Source organism: Narcine bancroftii, chromosome 3 (genome assembly GCF_036971445.1).
Source record: "Narcine bancroftii isolate sNarBan1 chromosome 3, sNarBan1.hap1, whole genome shotgun sequence".
Lineage (NCBI taxonomy): Eukaryota > Metazoa > Chordata > Chondrichthyes > Torpediniformes > Narcinidae > Narcine > Narcine bancroftii.
Window position 1 is genome coordinate 241,624,821 of NC_091471.1, and position 18,280 is coordinate 241,643,100.

At 41.9% G+C, this 18,280-nt stretch overlaps 1 protein-coding gene across 6 annotated transcripts in view; it reads left to right on the forward strand.

Annotated features, from left to right (window-relative positions):
- The window catches only part of LOC138758413 (protein Wiz-like), a 133,629-nt gene extending 115,417 nt beyond the window's left edge, over positions 1–18,212 (forward strand). For 5 of the 6 annotated variants that reach the window (XM_069927289.1, XM_069927291.1, XM_069927293.1 and 2 more), the window contains 3 exons: positions 5,590–5,763; positions 7,010–7,214; positions 11,251–18,212. In XM_069927289.1, coding sequence (XP_069783390.1) covers positions 5,590–5,763; positions 7,010–7,214; positions 11,251–11,395 — 524 coding nt within the window. In that variant the 3' untranslated portion in view covers positions 11,396–18,212. The remainder of the gene's footprint in view (positions 1–5,589; positions 5,764–7,009; positions 7,215–11,250) is intronic. The other variant, XM_069927292.1, reaches the window with a different exon arrangement.
- Positions 18,213–18,280: the final 68 nt, after the last annotated feature.

Below are 18,280 nucleotides of genomic sequence, written 5' to 3' on the forward strand. Positions count from 1 at the left end.
ACCTGCAGTCCAAAACCCTCCATACCTCTCCCAACCATGTACCTGTTGAAATTCTTTTTAAATGTTAAAATTGAGTCTGTATTCACCACCACTGTCTGTGTGAAGAAGTTCTCTCTCATGTTCCCTCTAAACTTTTCCCATTGCCCTTTAACCCATGTCCTATCTACATTTACTCTGTCTGTCCCCTTCATAATTTTAAATACCTCTATCAAATGTCCCCTCATTCTTCTAAGTTCCAGGGAATAAAGTCCTAACCTTTCCCTGCAACTCACATCCTGAAGTGCAGGAACATCCTAGTAAATCTTCTTTATATCTTATTGATATCTTTCCTGTAGTTAGGTGACCAAAACTGCACTTAATACTCCAAATTTGGGCTCACTAATGTCTTGTTCAATTTTACTATAACATCTGTACTCAGTACTTTGATTTGTGAAGGCCAATATGCCAAAAGTTCTCTTTACAACCCTATCCTCCCGTGACGCCATTTTCAGGGAATTTTGTGTCTGTATTCCCAGATCCCTCTGTTCTACCACCCTTCTCAGTGCCTGACCATTTACCGTGTACATCCTTTCTTGGTTTGTCCTTCCAAAATGTACCAGCTCACACTTGACAGCATTAAATTCCATCTCCTATTTTTCAGCCCATTTTTCCAATAGGTCCAGATCTCTCTGAAAACCTTCACAATATAAATTTATTTGATCCCTCAGTCACTTTAATATGCTTAGTATTTTAGATCGTACATCCCAAAGTACATTTTGAGTAGCCATAATAATCCCTGAAGATAAAAATCAATGTGCTTTCTGTGCAGTTGAAATTTTCAGCCCCTGATTTTTGGACATAATCTGTGAGTAAGAACAGCATGAAACTTTTGTTCATTGAAGCCTTTACTCGTATCTCTTTAATGATTGCCATCAAATAGAGACTGGCTTGAGGCAGTGAATTAAAGCTCTTTTTGTCCCTGGCTTTGAAGGCTTTGCTTTGGAAAGCTACACCCTCAGTGTGAGTTGCTACTAAAATAGCATGTCAAACATTGATCTTGAGATCATTTTACCGCAGATTGAATGCACTGGTTCTGAGTCTTCATTGAACCACATCTCTGCACACTGTTCTGGTTTTAGTATCTATCCAGGAGCACAGCCCAACTACTATTATGTTGGAGGTTAGAATCTGGCTAGTTTCCAAACTGCAGTGTTAAATGTGCAGTGATATAGTGGACTAACTTCGGGAAGCAATGGCAAGGTGGGCGACACAGTTAGGGTAGCAATGAGCACACTCCTGTTACAGCACCAGCATCCTGGGCTTTAATCCAGCGCTGTCTGTAAGGAGTTTGTACACTCTCCCCGTGTCTGCATAGATTTTCCCTGGGTGCTCTGGTTTCTTCCCACCCTTCAAAATGTACCAGGATTGTAGGTCAATAGGGTGTGAGCGCAGAGGCTTGTAGGCCAAAAGGGCATGTAACCATGCTGTATGTCTACATTTAATTTAAAATTTAAAGTATTGGAAATTTTGAAAAGGAGATGGACTCTTAATATAAAAACAAATACAGGTGAACAGCAGGTCTGCAGTCAAGGCAGTCTAATACAGCCAGAGCAAAATAATGACTTCCCTTCCCATACTGCCTCTAATATCCTCCAAATCTTTTGGTATCTCTCCCTTTCTCATCTGTGCACAGCCCCCTTTGCAGCAGTTTCTGAACTGTCAGAGTTTGTCAGAATGCACTGCTGAGTAGGACAGAACTTGCCTTCAGAGAAATATCGGGAAGATTAAAACCTGCTGAGTTTCCTGCAGCATTTCTGTGCTTTCACATGGTTAAAGCCATGGACCAGTGAATTTGCTGTTGACTCCATCCCACTCCCTGCCAACCATTCAAAACTGAACCAGTAAAAACCCACCAAAATGCTGGAGGAACTCCACCAGTCTCGCAGTATCCACGGAAGGTAAAGATGTATTACTGTCGTTTCGGGCCTGAGCCCTTGTTCAAGATATAAGCAGGAAGGTGTCTGAATAAAGACTGAAGAATGGAGGGGGAGGAGTTCAAACCAACAACAAAAGATGTAAATTGGAAATTTCAGGAGGAGAGGTGAGAATTGATTTTGGCTCTGTGAAAGGAGACAGGGAAAAGGAAAGAGAGAGCTGGGGGAAAGACCACAAGAGAAAGAAGGGGTGAGGGGGGGGTAGTTTAATTGAAATTTGTCCATGTTAAGGCCATCCAGTTGGCATCCTAGACGAAAGAGAGTGAGGCGTTCTCCAGTTTTCAGGTGGATTTGGTCTGATGGTGCATGAGTGCTGTTGGACTGGACACCTCCCCCTGCCATTCTCCAGTCTTTATTCTGTCGCTTTCCTGTTTTTTTTTCATCTACCTTGAAGAAGGGCTCAGACCTGAAACATCAATAATATATCTTTACCTCCTATGGATGCTGCGAGATTGGCTGGGTTCCTCCAGCATTTCTGTATGTTTTTACTACAATCACAGCGTCTGCAAATTTTTGTGTTCCACTCCAAAACTGAAATCTCAATGTCTGATTTGACCCAGTTTCAAATCTTGTATGCCCTTGCACTGCCACTTGATTCAACCTAGGTAATGTTGCTGAGTATTGATGATCTGCTTCTGAAATTGGTACGACATTGTTACCTCTAGACTCAACTATTCCAATGCATTCCACTTTCCACTCTACTTGAACTTTAGGTGTAAATAATCTTCATATCATCCCATTAACTTTGCTAAACCAACTTGGCTCTCAGTTAAGAAAAATCTTAAATCATGAAACTCATCCTTGTCTTCAAGTCACTTCAAGTATGTTCCAGTTTCTATCTTTGTAACAGCCCATTAAGCAATACACAAACATGCTGGAGAAATTCAGCAGGTCACACAGCGTCCATAGGAAGTAATGGGTAACCTACATTTGTGGTCTTGGCCCTTTGTCAGGTATTCCCTCAACCCTCTGCACTGCCCTCTAGTTCTCGGTTACTCAAATCTGGAATTTTCTTCATCCCCAAAAATGATTGCTGCAGTACTGAATTCCCTTGCTGACATCTCTGTCTACGGTTGTGGTTCTCAACCTTTTAAGTAATCCCTATGTGCTCTGTGATTAGCAAGGGATTGCACAAGGTGGTGTGTGGGAAGAAAGAAAAAGTTTGAAAACCACTGTTTTAATTGTCCCTCATGGACTTGTTATGTGCACGGTTTCAGAACTCCAAAGGAAATGGGCCGATGACAATTTTTCTCCAGCAAAATATTTCCGGAACAATCGGGTCTAGAGCAGTGATTCTCAACCTTCCCTTCCCACTCAGCTACCACCTTAAGCAATCCCTGACTAATCACAGAGCGCTGATGGCATGGGGCTTACTTAAAGTGGTATGTGAGTGGAAAGAAAAAGGTTGAGAATCACTGGTCTATGGTCTCATGCACTGCTGGACTGAGGCTGCATACAAATTGGAGGATCAACACCTTGTATTCCATCTGGGCACCCGCCAAACAAATTGATACAGGTGCCTAACCTTTTATCCGGGATCATTGGGACTGGCCACCTGCCATTGTTTGGAATTTTCTGGATTTTGGAATCATTTTAAAATGGCAGCCCCTTTAAGGAAATGCGATGTTTCAAGATCACACAAAACGGGGGCACAGGGTGTTAAATTAATTTAGATAAATAAAGGCCATAAAAGACCATAATATCACTAGAATTTTTTTTTATTTTAAAGTAAAGCTTCAAAATTAAACTGCCGTTTGGCCTCTGTCCCCTTCCCCACCCTCTCTTACCTTCGGTGCAAAGGTGACTCTTGGCCCCAAGCCCCGAGTTCCTGCATTGAGCCAGTCGCTGCCGCCACAAATGAACTTTGGGCTTGGCAGGACTGCAGCCCTGCTGTTGTGTCGGGAGTTAGATTTCGGGGGAGATGGGGGGCTGGCTAGGTGACCACGACCGACGATGACAGTGTGGGGGTTGGGACCAACGGATGGCCAGGGGTGGTGGCAGACTAATAGACAGCTGGGGGCAGTGTCTAGGAGCGAATCAGTCAAGTGTTTTCATTACCAAAAAAAAAACTGTGCCGGTTTTTGGAGGTTGCTGGTGTTCAGAATCCCAGATAAAAGTTTGGACACCTGTATAGGCATTGCCTTCTCTGGTTTCCGTTAGCCTCCATTCCCCCATCCCCCCCATCTCTCTCTCTCTCTCTCTCTCTCTCTCTCTTTCCCTATCCTTATGTCTCCTTCTGCTCAGCGTTCACAGAACGACCCCCCCACCCTTCTCAATTCTCGCCTTTCCTCTTTTTATCCATGTCCAATTATTGCCTGTTGCCCTATCTATGCTCCTCTCCCAACATTTATTATTCAGGCACCTGTCTGCTTTTTGTTCATACCTTGATGAAGAGCTCAACCTGAAATGTTGGTTATGTATGGATGCTGCCATACATGGAGTTCCTCCAGCATTTTTGTGTTTTTGCTCCTGCTTTGCTTGCTGCTTTTTCCTACATCAAAAGCAGTCCTTGGGTCTGGTCACTTTGGCCGATGTGTGGAAGCTCTCTTTTATTTACTTGGCATCACTTTTTTTTGTATATAGATACCCCTCCAGAGATGACTTTGCATTGTTAGAAGTACTATGATGTGGAGGTTTTCCTGTCATAGAAATTCTCAGGGAGAAATGGTGTTGTAAAATGCTTTTCTGATTGGGGCGAGGGAAAGTCCCTATGTTGACGGGGTAGGAGGCCACCTGTTCTGTCTGGATTAATGGGTAGCCCGGAAGATGCGCACAAGGGATCATTCAAGGAGGATGAATGGATTTGTACGGTGGTAAAAGAGCAACACTTATCAACAGATGTAGACCTGTTTATTAATCTGGTGTTAAATGTCCATGCCTTGTGCCTGATAAAATTTCGGATCAGTGTTTAATTCCTTGCTCGTTACATGGTCTTCAACCCTTTTAGAATACAACATTTCTAATGGTTTGAAAATATTTTATATATGGGAATATATTAAAGTCTCAAACAATAACACAAAGTCTCAACTAAAATATTTTAAATTATAATCTTGAGTCCCGATTTCATCTTGCAGCATTTGGAAGGAAAGTGCAACTGAAAGACGGAAAAGTTGGAAGGAACTGATTGTACAATAGTAAACACTAATCTTGGAGTGGTTGAATGGGCTCCGGGGCTTCCTTTACTTTGCATCTTTTTTTCCCCCATTTCAAATACCTGGCATGAGGCATGGATGAGGGATGAATGCACGAGTCTGTGTGAGATGTGAGTGAAAGTGGAGCATTTTTCTGCTTTGCAGTCGAGTGTCCTCTAGTCAGATAGGGTTTCACCCACGATACAGAGCTCTCACCCTAGCTCTCTATCGTTGCCTGTATCCCCCAGGTGCCTGCCATCAACCTCCTAAGAGCATCCCCTAGTGGTACATCTACTTCCATTTCACACACCATCGCTAAAGAAATCTGCAGACAATCATCGCTAAATTAATGAGCCTTGAAAGTGCTGTGGGCTCCTGTCCACTTAGGAACTAGGCTGAGACCTGCCAGAACCTCAATTTAAGTTAGGAATTAAACTGTGGAAGGCAGGGTGGTAACTGAATCTTAATTTCATTTTGGACAACAGAGCACCCAGTCAAGTTAGGAACCTGTGAGTATTGTGGAGTGACACTAACCACGGGTGTAGGCCTCTCCAATCACATGCGTGGCCATCTGAAATCTGGATTGAAAAGGAAGTTACCGAGTCTGTCTCAGTTTGAGGAACTCCACGAAAAGGCTGAACCTGCACTCACCGACACATGTGAGACCCTTTGGCTTTGTATAACTTAACCAAAAACAAACTAAATGTAAAAGTTGGCAGTGCTGAAGAGAAAGCTTGTTAAATTGCAATGCACTGTAAAAGGAAACTGTGTGATTATACATATGCTGTGATTCTGACACCAAGTTGATCCCCACTAATCAAGTTGAGCATCTATTCCATGACCTGCTTGAGAATGCAAAGCCTAACCCTAGAAGTGCAGGGACTAGTTGCAGCTTTTGCTTGCTTATGTATGTAAGTTTTTGTTTTAATTTGCACGTGAGTGGATTGTATTTATTGTGCCTTTGTTCTTGCACTCTTTTCTGTATAGAAACGGAGCCAAGGTGCTTAATTCATTGTAATGTGTAAGTAAGTTAAACCGGTCAAAGATTGAAATCAAGCCCCGTTCGCATGTGGTTTGGTGACTCACCTTGCAAGTGCAAATTTCAGAGTTCCAACAAATTCAGGGAGAGGTTGGCTATAACGGTTTGGGGAAGTAGAAGGAATGGATTGTACCGATTCCCTCCTTCCTGTGTCAGGGTGTCACTACAGAATACATTTGGCACTAAATGTGTAAGTGTGTGGTGGGAATCCTACTCTGATAAGTGGAATTTCTGCTTGATTCATGGCACATGTGGAGTAATTGTCCTGTCCCGTAGGTGCAGTTAAACCCTCTAAATTACCACTTGCATGAATGTTCTGTCTTGAAAATGCAATTGTTTCGAAAAGGTAACTTTTTTCCCTCCCAAACCCAGTAATGGACACAGCAATTCAGTAAACAAAAATTCTAAAAAGTCGAGAACTGCATATGTGTTCCTGAACTACTAGATGGAATCTAGTTTGCATTTGAATTGTAATACTGCTCGAGTTAAACGATTTCCACCTTTAATGAAAGTGCCCAATGCCGTTTGGTTTTGTGTGTATTAATTTGGCCAAGAGTACAGCATCTGGCATTTGTTACTGTACTGTTTTTAATTAGAAATCTTTTCAAAGTGGCTCACTGCCTCTGTACAGGCAATTATTTTTCTCTGCAGACCAGGGCAGTGTGTATCCATGGGAGTAATCTGGAACTTTGAGTTGCCATTGAGCAGTGGGAGCTTTGGAGGGTTTAAGTGTACAGGCAGGTTTTCAGTCCAATGTTACTGCATCTGATGTCACTTTTGAAACTGCCTTCCCAATAAAGGTTGAACAGATAGACAACCATGTATTAAATGAGATGATCAGCTGACGGTTTCTCTTTCATGTTCAGACAATGAGCGTAAGCAGCAAAAGCCAGCGGTATGCACAGAGAACTTATCACCAAAACACGAGGAAGGGAAGGAGCCAAAGACATTCAGGTCAAAGTCAGAGGAACCAAAACCTCTCCGAGTGAGACCTGTGATCTTTCCAGTATTGAAACCCGAGCCTCTCTCACTGGTGAAGTTTATAGGAAACATCTATACTCTGAAATGCAGGTAAGTGCGCCAGTATTGTAATGAAATGTATTTAACCATCATTCCATGAAATCTGGCTATTTTTATTCAGAAAGGTGTTCTTGGAATGCGGATGACCTGGTTGCCATTCGTCTTGTTGGTGAGAGAGGTCAGAAGCACTGACTGAATGACTTACTGTGGTCGAAACTATCAGTGGCTTTGAAAGCTGCTGATGTCAGCAACTTAGCTTTGAAAGGACATTCCTCTCTCTCTCAGCCAAGAGTTTATTTCTCACAGTTGGGTCTACCTGCGAGCAGACCTGGAGTGCTCGTGTTTCTGCACATAATAACAAGTTAACAATTCAGGACAGAGTCTGTCAATCTCTCTTCGTTCCCTAGGTGTAGAATATTGAGAGTGTCAATGAGGTGCATTGCCTTCTCAGCTAGTTTTGAGATGTTGTGGTTTGAAGACTGTCCTTGATATGGGACAGGGGGATTGCTTAATTTGTGTCACAATTATTCCCTAATGGAAGTAGAGGTGGTGTTAATAGTAAGGGTTATGTGTGCTTCAGTTAAATACTATAGAATTAGGTCCTAATGTGTTTTTTTTTCCTTTGGTTCATTTATAAGGATTATTTTGCCATTAAATGCAGTGCAGTATAACTTGTCAAAATGGATGAAAACCATCCCCCCCCCCCTCAAAATCTCCAATTCTGACCTTCACCTTAATAAACCAGACAGATTGAGATGTGCTCCTTTCTAGGATTTGCTATTTTGTTCGATCTCTGCAACTCCTTGCTGTACACTTTGACAGAGAACATCAGTGCCCAGAGCCCTTCCCTTGTTCTACTCCAAATATAATTATTTTTAAATATTTACTTGATATTGACCAAGTTTCAGGAACTGAGTTACGGGGAAAGGTTAAACAGGCTAGGACTTTATTCCCTGGACTGTGGAAGAATGAGGGGAGATTTGATTGACGGGTGGAATGGTTGGCGTAGCGGTTAGTACAGCACCAGCAATCAGGACGGGTTGGAATCCTGTGCTGTCTGTAAGGAGTTGTACACTCTCCCTGGTCTACATGGGTTTTCCCCGGAGCTCCAGGTCAATCACAGTCTTCGAAACATACTGGGGTTGTCGGTTAATTGGTGGACTGAAATGGCCTATTACCGAACTAAATTAAAAAATAATTGAGAGGTCTAGATAGGTGAGTTTCTTCCACTGAGGGTAGGAGAGCTATAAACCAGGGGACATGGGTTACAACTGAAAAGGGAAAGGTTTCAGGGGAATATTAAGGGGAACTTTTTCACATACACAGTGGTGGGAGTGTGAAAGGAGCTGCCAGCTGAAATGGTAAATGTGGGCTAATTTTTAACATTTAAGAATTTGGACAGTCAAGTCAAGAGGTATGCAGAGCTATGGTTGTGGTGCAGTTTGGTGGGTCATGGTAGAATAATAGTTTGGGATGGACTTGAAGGGCCTGTTTCTGTGCTGTAATGTCCTGTGGTTCTAATATCTGGAGCTTTGAACAAGGCACTGTCTTTATTCACAAACGATGCTGCACCAAACAACTTTGCTTTGGCAGAAGTTTGACTCAAATATGGCAACTCTGCCAACTTGACTTGTCACCAAACGCGGGAATCAAAAGCAATGCAAACATTATAAACCTGTGATAAAAAGAAAGGATTCTGAATGTTCTTAGGAGAGAAAAACAAGTCAAATTTACAAGGAAACAAAATAATTTGAAATCCCATTTGTTTTAAGGATGCTAAGAGAGGATGGGTAGAGAGAGACTGGTCCATGTGTGAATGGCTGGAGACAACAGGAGAATGAATGCATAATACCATGTAAAAGAAGATGGAAAAGGCTTGTTAAGCACAGATGTTGTGCATGGAGGAAAGGTGAATGAAAATGGGAACCACATAGAAGAATGAGAGGAGACTTGAGAGGTCTACAAGATTATGACAGGCATAGATAAGGTGGAAGCCAGCACCTGTTTCCTAGAGCAGGATCAGCAAACACCAGTGGACATCTGTACAAAGTTAAGGGAGAGAAGTTTAGGGGAGACATCAGTGTTTCTTTTTACATAGAGTTGTGGGTACCCTGAATGCCTTACAGGGGATGTTGATGGAAGCTGAAATATTGGGGGCATTTAAGAGACTTTTAGACACGTGGATGAAAGAAAAATAGAGGGCTGTGGGGTAGGGAAGGTTTAGTACATTTTTAGGAAGGGATATATGGGTTGGCACAACATTGAGGACCGAAGGGCTTGTACTGGTCTCTATTGTTCTATGTTAACGTGGAAATACAAGGGTTAAAAATTAATTGTGTTGAAAGAAGGTATTTTCGACTGAAGAAGCAGAACTTTGCAGGTGTTGAAATAAACAATGCTGGAAAGACTCAAGATTGGGCAGTGTCTTTGGAGAAGGGAAGGGTTAATGTTGCAGGGAACCATAGAGTATTACAGCACAGAAAACAGGACCCTTGGCTCTTCTAGTCTGCGCTGAACCATTATTCTGCCCCGTCCCTCTGACCTGCATCTAGTCCATAGCCCTTCATAACCCCCCCCCCACCCCACCCACAATCCATGTACCTGTCCAAATTTTTTTTAAATGTAAAAATTGAGCCTGCATTCACCACTTCAGTTGGCAGCTCGTTCCACACTCCCACCACTCCCCTTTCATCCTTAACCCATGTCCTCTGTTTTGTATCTCTTCTAACCTCGGTGGAAAAAGCCAAGTTGCATTTACTCTATCTATACCCTTCATAATTGAGTATACCTCGATCAAATCACCGCACATTATTCTATACTCCAGGGAATAAAATGCTAACCTGTTTAATCTTTCCCTGTAACTCAATTCCTGAAGTCTCAGCAACATCCCAGAAAATCTTCTCTCCAATCTTTCAGTCTTTTTGATATCTTTCCTGTAGTGAGGTGACCAAAATTGCACACAATACTCCATATTTGGCCTCACCAAAATCTTGTACAACTCTACCATGACATCCCAACTCCTTTTTTCAATACTTCAGTTTTATGAAGGTAAATATGCCAAAAGCTCTCTTTACCTATGACTCCACTTTCAGGGTGATGACCTTTCATCAGAACTGGACTGGTTTTCTGACTTCATTGTCGTGTCTTCAGTCTTGCACTTTTTGCTTATGTAATAGATTCAAGATTCCTTTATTTTCCTGTAATGAAAACACAGAATTTGCTTTCGACTGCCGTGAGGCAGATAGATTCGTATTCAGCAGAAATCGCCAGAAGCGTCTCTTACAGTCAGAGAGAGAGAGAGAGAGAGAGAGAGAGAGAGAGAGAGAGAGAAACAATAGAGAGTTCCTGCAAGAGTCGCCAAATGTCTGTGGATTCACCAGCTGCAATGTCTTCAGCTCCGCAGCCACTCAGAATCCAGTCCCAACCATTGGCAGCCCGAGCTCCAGATCCAAACCTCTGACATGATCAGGGATCCTTCAGCTTGGCATTCTGGTTCCATTACCATTCTGGTATTCTGCTTGGTGTGAATCCCTCGACTGTAGTCTTCAGCACCCTGCAACTAGCACAGGTTCCTTCGCTTGAGTCGCCAACAGCATGCTGCCCGTGTGTTCTTCAGCCACAGAGTTGCTCACCCATGACCACCATCTCATGGGCCATCTCTGCTTCTCTTTCTCAAATGAGAGGTTCACCCCATTTTCTGAGGCCACGTACCAGTCCTCCATTTTCCGTTTTTGTAACCCAGTGACCGCTTCCGATCATAGGTGCTGCCATCTTGGGCGCAGACCTGATGGTTGCAGAATTTTTAAATAAAACCACCGTTGGCTCCTTTAAAGCCTGTATAGCGCCAGTGGCAGTCAGACTGGGGGGATTAGACCTCGTGGAAGCTCTGTGTCTCCACTTCCTGTGGGCCTGTACCAGTGGCAGTGCTACCTTTATTCCGCTCCGGCACCACCACCATTTTTATATGGCGGAATGAACATTTTTGGGTTTGGATGGGTTGAGATGCAGTTGGCGGACCGGTTGGTGCAATAACATTTCAGGCAAATGCTAACGGTTGGGTCACGAGTTTCATCTTCTTTCCCCACAGATTTTGTGATGTGGAGTTCCACGGACCCCTCTCAATTCAGGAAGAATGGGTGAGACACCTACAGCGACACATCCTGGACGTAAACTTCCCAAAGGTGGAGGCCGCTCGTGAAGAGATCTCCACATCTGCTGAGCCAGAGAAATAGGTTGAATAAGCTGCCTATGCAGAAAGCTGGGTAGAAGTGGTCAGGTTGACTATCGTAGTCTCTCTCCAAGGCACATGCCATTATTTTTTATGTTTTAGTTTAGTGAATTTTCGAAAGGTTCTTCTTTGCCTTTGAACATTTAAGTCCCTGTGTAGTAATGGAAGTATCTGCCTTGTGTGGGTTTCCTCAGAGTAATTCTACATTCACCTCACACAATTAGAATCTGGCCAGAACAACTTAGCCCTGGTTAATTTTGTATATTCTAGAAGCAGTCATGTAGCACAATCCAGGTCAGGGGAGCCACGGGAAAATGTGCCCCGATTTCAGCTGGTGGCAAAAGCCCAGCTAGTTTGAGGCCTATTTGGGTGCCTGCCCTCAAATTCCCAATCATTAATCCCTGCCTTGGGAAAGATGAATGGAGAGGTAATAAGCAGCAGGTAGACATCAACAGCTTCTTGGTCCTTTTTTCTTCCATAATGCACCACTTTTCAAGCTGATGTGAGCTGAAGTTGCCTGTGCAGCAGGAAAAGGCAGCCAAGGAGTCTGCAGCTTAGCTCCAGGTCATTGTGTTGAGGCAAATTCAAGCAGCCAGCGGTTGCTGCAGGATATGAAGTGGGATTTTATGGGTCTGGTTATTGGCCATGCTTCATCCACTCCTGCATGAGGTGAGGATCTGACCAACGAAGCTGCTGTCCAAGGCTGAGAGACCCACTGGAGTTTCTGATCTTGCATGCTGCCAACCTGTTGCAGGGGAGTGGGTGATAGGAAATGCAGCTCCATCAGGATGTGTTAGAATAGACGCTTCAGATTGATGCACTTGGTTGGCAGTGACGACCAGCTTTTTGTATCACTCTACTCGAGGTGAGCTTGGGGCATTTCAGTCTTACCGTCTGCCGGCTAGTATCTTGGCCCACAGGAAACCTTTCTGATTTGATCAAGCAGGCAGGTTTTCACAAAGTGAGACCGTGCCATTGCTGTGCTGCTTTTTGGCCACGCTCCTGCCACGATCAAGCCCACGAGGGTGAATGGAGTGGGTGGGCAGGATGTCTGTGAGGGCTAACATAAACCTACAAGGGGAAGAGTATTCCTCAGAGTCCAAACCACTAATTCAGCATTTTGGTCATAGATGTCTCAAAGTTTAGTTGCTTTTTTAATATTTAGTGAAGGGGCTCTTTGCTTTTAATGTGTTTAGGTCACCAAGTGGCAGTGCATTTGCGCAGAAAGATGTAGGTATACTTGATAGTTGTACTGTACAGATGCCTTATTTTTCCTTTTGTCGTCTTGTATGTGCTGGATGATGGTTGAGTTTAGAAAAGTGTAAAGCAGGTCCTTGCATCTCTTGTACTTCTTTTCACACCCAAGGACCCCATGGCACATTGTGTCTGACCAGCTGCCAGTGGAAGCAAGTGGTGCAAGGTGCAGAGTCTGGGTAGGTGGCTCCTGCAAGAAGCCACCTTGTCATTGTTCCCTGTGCAACTGCCATCAGACTGATGTGCTCCATTGGTTTTTGCATCTAAGTGATCTCCCTACGACTGGGAGGATCCACCAACTAACTGCTGGTTCTTTTGCAAGTGTCGCTGTGGGGAGGAAGGGAAAGGAGTCCTGTAGAGGCTACTCTTTAGAAAGGTGTTCGTCAGATTTAAATTTCTCTTTCCCCTCTTTCCACCAAAACAAGAATCTGTCTCGGAACCACCACTTTGGATTTGAAAGTGGGGCATAAGTGACTGATTTTTATTGACTGTTTGGATTAAAACTTATTGTTTGTGGTCACTATCTATTTTCAGTGTTGTGATGTGGGTCGATGCATCTAATGCAGTTGGACTCTGTGACCAAAAAAAAATAACCTTGTTACCTGTTTGTTCCTGTGACTGTGTATTGTAACTTGAAGTGTACTGAAATATACCTTCATAACCAAAGGTGCTATGAAATTGGTTGTTGGGTATCACAGAGTAAGATTTTGATTTTCAGAGTGGACTGTGTGTCAACACATTTACAGAACCCTTCATTGAACCAGTGGATACTTATGTATTTAAATCCAGTGGCACTGGGTAGATTTAATGTTGTAGACTTTTTTTAAGTGTATCGGTGACAAAATATATTTCAGGAATATTTCAGTTGATTATTGTTTGGAATCACCATAATTCCTCACCATCACTTCCAACTCCGTCACAACCATTGCTGCTGCTTCACCTCGGGTTTGCTCAAATTTTTGCATTTCGGGAAGTTGGGGGGGGGGGGGGGGGCGAGACCCTTCCCTTCACTGCACCACTGGGAGCTTGTCACACTTCCCATGGTCATGATCTGCAAAGGTTTCTGTGTCCACAGCGATTGTAAATCCTGAGATTTTAGTTGCTCCCATTCAGGAAGGCACCGCGCTCTTTCCCACAACTCCAGCCCACTCCCGGAACAAACCAGGGGATGAATCGTATTTTTCTGTGCTGTTAGTATTCTTTTGACCTTGGTTTCTGATGTGTATTTTAAAATGACCAGGTCGTGGTCACATTTCAAATTATTACAAATTCAGATCAAGAGGAGTCTTTCTGACATCATTCAATCTTCTACCACTCAAGTCTTCCTGCCTGTGGAGACATGGAGGCAAGTAAATATTACCTTAGCACAGGATTGTTCCTTTGGCTTTTGAGATTTTCTGGAGGCCTCGATTCGTGTTGATGGACTGATATTTTCAGTAGCACCATGAAGTATGTTTAAGTGCTTCAACTTCAAAAACTCCTCCATCAAATCCTAAGTCACATGGTTTTTAAGAATAGGAGGCCCTTTCATCTGTCCTGTGTCTTCAGTTATTCCTATCTCACTGCCCCTTCTTGTTTACCATCGGAGTACTTGCTCTTTTCAATGTTAGTCCCACTGATCATTCTCTGAAATCCAATGGGATTTTTTTTTTTAAATCCTTTACTTCTGGGTAGTTGGGATAAGAATATTAGAAATAGCAGGAGTTGGCATCCGGTCCGTCGAGCCTGCTCCGCCATTCAATGAGATTGTGGCTGATCTGATGTAGACCTGCCTTTTCCCCCATATCCCCTAATTCCCCTACTATATACAAATCTATCCTAACCTTGTCAGGGTCTGTTGATCCAGGTTGTTGGAATTGAACTCTGTGACTAAGATGGTAATAATGAGGTGGAGGGAGAAACCAGCCATTGAATATAAAAAGAATTTTAAAGGAACGTTTTGGGAGTGCAGATGTTTACAGTTTCTTCGAGCTGCGATGTAGATGATTTCTCTGGTGGCAGTTGATGTATTGATATTTCACTGTTTGTTTTATTGATACAGTGTAATTTTACCAAAATGCTTTTTATTTTGTGCCCTACTTTGTGTGTGCTGTTAAATATAACTGATTATCAACACTGTATTTTAACCCATTTTTTTAGTATTTTGAATTTTGTGCAGCGATTAACATGGTGTTAATTAACCATCAGGTTTATGGTTTCACCCACCATTTGCTGAAACATACTGCATGCTGTGTCTTTGTCCTCCCGGGTTAGTGCTATCCCCGAAATTTTGTTCCATTTCATCCTTTGATCCCTCTCACCTCAGTTATAGTGAGTTACACTGAGAAATCAGGCGATGGCACAGAAGAATTATGACACTTACCAGAGTCCAGTGGGATACTCAGCCTTTGATTTTGCAGTAATTTTCCAACTTATAATAGGCAGTCCCATCATTTGGATTCTTTAAATTAAATTTTGTTGAAACCGGTTTCTGCAAAATGTATTTTATGAAATGATGCAGAATTTTAACATTAAAACTTTTAGTAATTCAGCAGCTATGTGCGAGTTATTTAAATCATGTGGATTTAGCCCAGAGGGTTTTTGGTGGTAAATTTTAGAGGTAATTTTTGGGAATGGTCTAAAGACGGAGAGGTGGTGTGTCTTCCAAATTCCAGACGTTAGATTGACAGACCAGATGGTGAAGCAATGTAGATTGGGTTTTGGACAAATGCAATTAATCTTGATTATTTGGTGTGACTTATGAGAATTTACTTAAAATCTGTGGTTCTACATAGCTGTTCCACTCTGAATGCACCAAAGTATATAGCCTCATGAAATATAATGTTCATCTTCACAGACTGCGTGAACAGCTTGTAATCTGGCAGTAGTTCTGATGGTTTCTCAGTCTGCATCCCAATTGTTTTAATAAGATGCGTTGTTATAAAATCAGTTTTCAGCTGCCCAAGTAGATAAATGATTGTGTGCTGATTGTTGGAAGGTACCTTCAAAGAGTGGAAAATCAATACTGAACTAGCTGATCTTGCTCAGAATGCATGCTGGATTTTCAGTTAGCTGATATAGTTTGGAAGTGAAGTAAATCTGGGCTCCTCATGATCTTGGTTGTGTGAGGATAGGATTGGTTTTGGTAATTGGAGGTCATTGCCTCTCCTATTTAATCTTTTGGGTTAGTTGTTAGATTTGAACAATGACTGCTCAGATCATTGGACCTGTAAATGTTTATTATTTCCATTGATTAACTAGGAGGAAATATTCTTGTTTCATGGGATGTCAAAATCATGGAACACCAATCCCTATGGAGATTTTGAAATGTCAATTTGAGCAGTACAGTTACTATGCAAACCTCAAGTCCCTTCTCCCAGTTTCCTGGCTGCTTTTGTACTTTCAGATTCTTAGGTTTTTTAAAAAACTGCTAATGGCTCCCTTAGGTCTCAAAGGACCGCTTCAATTCCATGGATATGTTCAGGCCTTTAGTTTGGAGATCTTTCCGGGGAAAAAAAATGCAACTCGGGTTTTATTTTCCCGACCTTTAGTATATTTTACTGCACTCAGGAAAGGTGCAGTCACAGCCACATGGCTGGTCAGGTCATCAGTTCCTACTTGTTTAGAGTATGTTCATTTCTGATAACTGCAGGTTGTGAGAATATTGACCAACTGCTCTTATTCTGAAATTACAGTAACAGATTCGGACTTTGTGGGTTCTAATTGGGCTGTTTTTTATAAGCAAAAAATGTTGCATGCTGAATAATATTGTCTAAACAATTTCCAATCAACTTATGCTTGAACAAAAATTTTCACCGGTGGTTGGGATCACTGAGAAAAGGTAAACTGTAGTTGTCATATGAGCCAGCTAGTTCTGAGTAAGATCTAACCTGGCTTGACAATATCAACAAAGTATCCTGGGGTCAGAGAAACACTTGTGGGGCTAGGGCACTGTGACTTGGGCTCCCTTTCTGCATTTCCTTTCATTCGAGGAAGAAATCTTTTGAAACAGAAATGAATCCTGGTGCACAATGAAAGGTCCTGCCCAACCAGTGTACCTCCATTATATTTCTACTCTTGATCTCAATATCAACCTAATGTACACTGTGGATAATTTAAGTATTTATTTCTTTGCTGATTAGCAATTCTGGATTTGAAGCTTTCCTGAAAGTGTGGTGATACTCAGTCCATTCCTGATTGATTTTTTTTCCTCACCCCTTTGCCCCCCCCCCCCACCCCCGCAGTATTGTTAAAATGTTGTCATTCTGCTTTTGTAAAATGTATTTTGTAGGTTTAAAAAGTCACTTTTACACTTGGAATTTTAATTCGTGGTCTTAAGTGTTTCACTGATGCCAGCTACAGTATGATAAAGAATAGGATGCTTTATTATAAGGCTCGGATTCACTACAGAAACATTTAAAAATAGGTGTCATGTGTTCGCCTGATTTTTATGTTGATATATATTATGTGTGTTTTTTAAAAAAAATCCATTGCATGGTGTAAAAGATTTTCATTTCCTGGCGTCAGGTGCAGTGCTTGATATAGTTTGTACCAAGATGTGGTGAATAGTAATGGTTTAGTTAAGCTTGATAGAAGGATTTATGGGGGATAATCCTGCAGTAAATGGAGCAGTTAGATAGAAGACATGCTCCATGGAATGTTCACAATGCTTCCTGTCCTACTGTCTGGTTGGATGATGATGTTTTTGCCTCAATCAATCAGTACTGGCTTGGATCATTTTCCTTCTAGTGTAGGTAGTGTTAACATTCCTATCAGATGCTTTTCCATCTTTAGGTCAAATTTATTTCAAAGGGAAGCGATCAAACTTTAGCCACTTTCAAGTGCAGAAGTTTCCATTCTTTAGCAAGTGAAATATACAGGACTTGCAGTAATGTTCAAGGCTGAGTTTTTAATTCAGTATTACCCTGCGTGTTAAGATGCAAGATTTCTATAGGTATTTGATAGCCACTGTTTAACTGGACAATGGATTAAACCAAAAACGAAGTGTATAAATATTCTTACAGGGCACAATCTAAACTGGCCTTTCTTCTTGTCACAAGGATCAGTAGAGATTAATTCATTGTAAGAATAATAAATCCTGTTCATGGTTTTAAAACACTATCCAAAGCCACAGTTTGATAGCTATGGTAACATTTCTTGTACTCAGGCCTGATATAATTTTGTTTTTAAATGCAACTTTTAGTCTCTACTGCTACTTATTCCTATCCTACACCAGTTGGGTTCTGTTGCTGGGGTCAGTGGAACACATTTGTAATTAGGTAGACACTGCATTTTATATTTTTTTTTAATATGTAAACTTGATTGCGCACACAGCTGTATAGGGCTGTATTTACTGATTTGTAATTGAGTCATTTATACATTTAGTACAAGGTAAAGCTTCCAAGCAAGATGTGTTCAACACATTTTAATTCAACTTTCCACACTAACTAACCTCTGTTCTTAAACTGTTGATGAGTTAACCAAACCAAACTGGAAGCTGATTCCTCAGAGCTATAAACTTACTGCTGTACGTTACTGAAGGTTGTGTATCATTTACTCCAAATAAACAAAACCTATGAAAATTAAAATCTGTTTAGACTAGTAAATTTAGTACAGTAAGCTACTTAATTGAAAATTTATGGATGTATTGCAAATC